General features: G+C 35.8%; 1 protein-coding gene across 1 annotated transcript in view; it reads left to right on the top strand.

Moving 5' to 3' along the window:
• Positions 1 to 6,000, top strand: part of POLA1 (DNA polymerase alpha 1, catalytic subunit) — a 183,966-nt gene that overhangs the window by 141,918 nt on the left and 36,048 nt on the right. The window contains 1 exon segment of the mRNA XM_053935948.1: positions 635 to 731. Within this exon segment, the coding sequence (XP_053791923.1) occupies positions 635 to 731 (97 nt within the window).

Below are 6,000 nucleotides of genomic sequence, written 5' to 3'. Positions count from 1 at the left end.
ATTTAATTGAGTATCATATTCTACAGGTACACATCTGCAGATTTTTGAACTACATGTGTGATTACTAACATGCAGTAGCTTTCACAGATGTGTACAGCAAGGTGATGATGTAGCTGTAAAGGTGAATATGCACTTGTTCTTATTTGGGTGAGACATTCCCAAATTATGGAACCACAGTTGGAGTGAGAGGAAGGGAATACAGACAACCACTTGTACTCATAAAAAAATAGGCATTAATTTTTTTTCTTAGTTCATTGTATTGTACAATATACTAAAGCACCAAAATTATTCCTTTGTCTCGTCATTCTCATGATTTCCATTTTCTTGCTAAGGCATCATTGTGGTATGTGTATCTATAAGAATGGATAAATGTATTTTAAGTTTCTGTAAGAACTTAATAAGTTTAATTGATTCATTAAGAGCTTGGTGTAAATTGTGAGGAAAGTGTAGAGGTATAATAAGGATACTTTGTAGCATAATACTAATAATAATTCCAAAAACTGACATGAAAGAACATATAAACTGTTGGAAGAAAACCAAATAGAAATAATCACTTTTTTATAGTGGACTTAGAAATGGGTGCAAGAGACACACTTTTGGGTTGAGTTGTTAATTGCTGTCTCTTACATTACAGTATTCTGATAAGGCCCTGTACACTCAGCTCTGCTTCTACCGATACATTTTTGATGTGGACTATGCGATGGATAAAGTGATTTCTGAGGAAGATAAAGGTATGTTTAAATTTTTAATTAGTTAACTATGGTTTAGTAGCAATTTGCATGCTAGACACTAAACCTACTATACTCTTCAAATCTGAACTATGAGGCTGTAATCTATATAATAAAATAGAAGAAAGTATAAATTTAAGAAAAGAATCCCCTGTAAAGGGGGGAATGTGTTCTGTCAGAGTTCACCACTTTAACAATGTGTTACATGCCCCCTTTCTGCTCTTGAAGTGACTGTGTTTTGGAAAATGTGCTTTTCTTCCATGTTGCACACTTAGAGAAATCTCTTTGCTTGAAGGACATGTTACCTTCAGTAAATAGATTAATTAAAATATGTACATAATTAAAACTTACATTCAACTGTTAGTGTTGAAGAGACACTTTTTATCAGGGAGAAAAATGAGGGCACAAGAAAAGCAGTAATGCAAAAATTATCTGCAAACCTCTCTTAAATAAAATACAAATTAACCTGATCTTAGGAATATTTTTTTGTCTTCTCCCATTTGCCATTGAACTAAAACATTTCTAAGCTGTAATGGATCAATGGGTTTTGTGCAGCTAAGTGATTCTCAAGCTGAGAAGAACGTTTCTGAGAGTCAGCTAATGCTTGGAATTCTGAAAAAAAGACATGTTTGGGTCCCACCACAGAGAGCACTGGGCTGTGTCCTCTGTGGATCTGGAGCTGCCTGTGCGGAAAAGGTGCTGCTGTTGGGACTGTCTGTGTTCTGATGGCTGCTCTGCTGTCAAAATCATCCCCACCCCTGCCCTGCCCTGCAGTTAAGTTACTGGGTGATAATAAGAGATTAAATAAAACTCAGTCTTTCTAAATGTTATTTTGATAAGCCACGTATGGAAATAGCTAAAACTGCTCAAATAAGCAAACAGGCTGCTTTCGGCCTCTTGTGCTTATGTTTCTTCTTGCTCTCCTAATCACTCTAAGTCAGTGAACTCACTCTGATGCTTGCATTTCACAGTGGCTTTGTACATCCAAGGAGGTCACAGCGTGTAGCCATGTTAGTCTAATACATCTCTGGAGATGTATTGAAGGAATGCTATGGAGGGGATGGTGCTGGTGGCTGAAACCAAACTGTGTGTAGATCTGTCACCCAGTATAAGGGCATAAGAGTAGAAATCATCAGTAGAGATCACTTCATGGGTGGTCACATCCAATCCCCTGCTACAGCATTCCACTGCATTTTTCAGGACTGCAAGTCTCTGGAACTTCATTAGGAAACCTGTGAGTGGTGGTTCTCCTTTTGCTGCAGTTCCAAAGTGTGTTTCAGCCTATCGATCTGTGATGACTAAAAATTCACTATAATTTTCATATTCTAACTTGTTTGTGGCTATTTTATGGCCTTTCAGTAAAAGTTTATTTGTTTGACTTCCCTGTTGTTCTCTGCTATGCTTTTGGAAACAGTGATGACATCTCTGTTTTGTTTTGCAACTAAAGTGGAGACACTCTTAGCTTTTTTTAAGAAGAATTGGTCTCTGTTGTATGAGTCTTCCTCTTAGCACCTTTGTGTGCAGTCTTTTCTAGGTTGAATTAATCTTTGGAGTATGAAAATCTAGAAATTATGTAGTATTTCATAGAATATCTCTCTCTCAGTGTCTTGTACACTGGGTCTGTATATTTGCTGGAATTACATCTTCTAGTGCTTTCTTGAGCCACCTACATCCATATCATCAGCTTGTACAGAAGTAATGGTAGAAAAACCTTCTGAGGTTTGAGAGGGTTTCTTTTCCTCCTGTCATTCCAGAATCTTGGGTATATTCGTATCTCATTTTTACTTAATTTCCCTGGTTTCATTAATTTTTGACTGCTTAATCTCATTTGTAATATTAGACTTCAAGGTTAATAAATTGTCTCTGAAAAATATTATGGTGGCTTGTGAATCCACGTAATTTACCACCTTCTGCTTTAATGGGAAAATGTTTCTTGGACCCTGACCGCTAAGTTCAATAAAATTAGTTTTCAGAGTAATTCTTAAGGAATTGTAAGAATTCTAGTAGGACTTCTTTCTCTTGGAAAGTTAACCTTTCAGCATGGTGTATTTTTCTCTTTTTCGTAGCTGTTTGAAAATTATTCTATTATCTTCTTCAGCAAGCCAGTGATTTCAGTCTTGGTGTTGCAGCAGGAACCAAGGGCAGATAAATTAAATCTTTTAATTTTCCTTTAACAATTGGTTCTCTTCAAAGCAATTGGCTATGTGGATGTGGGAAACCTATGTATAATTCTGTCCCATTTTCAGATTTCTTTTGGGAGGAAGATGTCTTTCTACAGTATCTGCAGAATTTGACAATAATTATCCATGGCTATTTGTGCCACCTTTTTATTTTACAGATACCAGTGTCCTCTGTTTTCTTGTAACATATTTTACTGATGTGATACACTTCATGTTAAACTGTGTAGGATTAAATAATTTTCAAATGCAATTTTTGTTGTAGGTCTGAAATGGAAATCTAGTGAACTCCCCTTTATAACATGAAGCTACTGTTTATTTTCCCTTGTAACAAAAAAGATTTTGTTTCCATGCCCTCATTCACAAGCCATTTTGTCCTTGATGTGTGATCAGTGCCTTTATCAAAAATGGTGGCAAAATGTAAATGTACATTTTGTATGTCTTTGGTATTTTCAGTTTCCTATTTTTATGTGACTAAACCACTGCTTGAGTCTTGTTTTGATTTTGGTTTGGGGAGATTTTTTGCTTTGTTTTGGTCATTGTTTCTTGAAGCCCAAAATGAATGGACTTTGTTGTTTCTACCTCTTATTGCCATTTTTCCTGAATTTTTAAACACCACTTCTTCTTTTTTGTAGATTCTGTTTAATCCTGTTAGCAGCTTTAGTTGTTATTTATTTTGGAATGTTGTTCTTTAAAAAGAAAAAAAGTTTTGATGGCTAGAGATTGAAGATATAAATCTGTTTTCCACTGTAGTTTGAAGGAATTAATGCCTTATCTCATTCAGAGCCTTGAGGTTTTGCTACTAGTTCACTTGCATTTTCTCTTCTTGCCTCTTCAAAATACAGAATCTTAATTAGAGAGCAGGTTTTGTTTGTTCAGCTACTTGTACTGAAGACCCATACTATTTGTTGAAATGAAATCTAAAATAATAATTGTGAAATCAGTGGGAGTTCAAAAAGATATCAAAGCTGCTTCCTTTCCCTGCTAGAGGATCAATACCACAGCCTACTTTTTACAGATGGGCTAAATTTAAAAATCCTCTGGCAATGCAGGTTCTACAACTTGGCAAGTTGTACACGCAATTTCTTGTGGTGTTTGGTGTTTTCACTGTACTTACTGTAGAGAGCTGGTCTTGGTATTGAGGTGAACTTTGCTTTCTGAAGCTTATTCTGTGCATGATGAGCAATACACTGTTCTCTTAGAGAGTTTTACATATTTAAAACATGCAATGCTGTAAGTCTCTTTCAACTGCTAGCCTGTTTTGTGGAGGAACAGCAGGAGAGTTCCACTTCTCTGTGTGTTTGGTTGTTGGTTTTGTTGGTTGGTTGGTTTTTTTGTTTGTTTTTTTTTTTTTTTTCCTAGATCTCCAGTAGGTCAGGCCTACCACAGAGGAATACAGCAAAAGGATTAATTAGTATGTTTTACAGACTCTTCTTCTGCTTATTTATACCAGTGTGGTGGTTACAGCATCATTCAGGTTTTATTTGGGATCTACTGTAATCATTAGATAATTATTGTTCCTTCTTTTTCTTGTAAGAATCAAGAATAAGCTGACCAGTCTATGTGATATTTTTTCAGTAGTGGTAAAGTAAGCTGTCAATTATACCACTCAGGAATATTTGGATGATATAGTTATGGGTCTTTTGTCCTATTATTAATACTAGTATTTCTCCTCCAAACCAACATTTCCTTTCATCTGGAAGTTTAAGGTCTGTTATGATGATACAATTTAATAGGTTAACATTGTGATACAGTGCAAGGTTCTTAGTTGTCATACTACAAAAAGTGAAATTCTGAAAATGATTCTGGGCTGTTTTTCTAAATTAGGAACTGTTGCACAATTAGTATTAGGTTAAAAAACAGTTTAATTTTTAATATTGCTATGCCCAAACCCCTAATTTAAGATACCAGTAATAACAGAAGGGTTGTTTGTTCTCAATTTTTTTTTAATCTGAAAAGGGAAAAAATACTCTGTTGTGAGTAGCAACATACTCAGCATGTTTTCAGCACTTTCTGATAGGTTTTGAAGCAGGGCTGTGGGTTTAATCAGACATTGCTACTTAGGTGAGCAAGCAGAACAGTAAAAAGTAGCAGGAATAGCAAAGTAGTAGCATCCTCTCTTAATATAGATGAAAAAGGATAGGCCAACTGTCAGTGATTTTGAACATTTGAGGTTCAAATACAGAAGTATGCTCTCTCTGTGTGCCTTACTTCAGAATGGACACTAATGTATTTTTATGCCTATGTCATCAGGAGATCAAAATAGAGTGTAGTAATCTTTATCTCATTATTCCATTCAAACATTGGTATTGTTAAATATTCAAAGATACTACTGTTTTCATTTTGCTTCTAATACAGTAAAATGAAAGAGACATGGAGGCCCCATAAAGTCACTACAACTTGTGTGCCTTGCACAGATGTCTCCAGTGCAGCTTCCCCTGACATCATCTGACATCAAACAGAAGATAAGGATGCTGTAATCTACTTATTCACAGTGCATTAGTATCACTGAACCTGTTTCTGGTGCTGTGATCTGTTTGGAGAAATAGGATCCTGGTCTTAGGATTTTTGTTTGTTCCATACTGTAGAAAGGTGCTGGAAGCTACGGCCCTTTGACTGTCCCATTTCTCTGAGAGGGAAGGTCACAAATGTTGTTTGCAAGACTTCTAAGTATTTCAGAGACAGAAAGTGCAAAGCTGCTGTGGTGGATTCTTTCCCAGAATATATTTAACAACCCATGGAGGTGTGATTCTGAAAAGTCTCATATCCTCTTAATGGATAAGCAGAAGAAAATGAGGATGGGAGGAAGATAACTTTGGGAAAAGCAGTTAAATATTCCTCTGTAGTAGGGAGACCTACATCTTCGAAGTATATGCCACTTTGTGGAAATAGAATGTAATTGTTTTGATCATATACTTACAGGCTGTGGTTTTGTAAAACCAAATGCATATTCAAAGGATGTTTTCATGCTTTTATTACAGCTTCTTGTGTGCACCTCACTCCACCTTTCCATGCAAACATCAAAAATCCCTAGTTTACTTTATGGATGAATAAACTGCTAAATTATATTGGGAAAAAAGAGACTCTTCTGGGCT

Source organism: Vidua chalybeata, chromosome 2, assembly GCF_026979565.1.
Source record: "Vidua chalybeata isolate OUT-0048 chromosome 2, bVidCha1 merged haplotype, whole genome shotgun sequence".
NCBI lineage: Eukaryota > Metazoa > Chordata > Aves > Passeriformes > Viduidae > Vidua > Vidua chalybeata.
The sequence above is the reverse complement of the archived record's forward strand: the minus strand, read 5'-3'. Positions and strand labels throughout refer to the sequence as shown.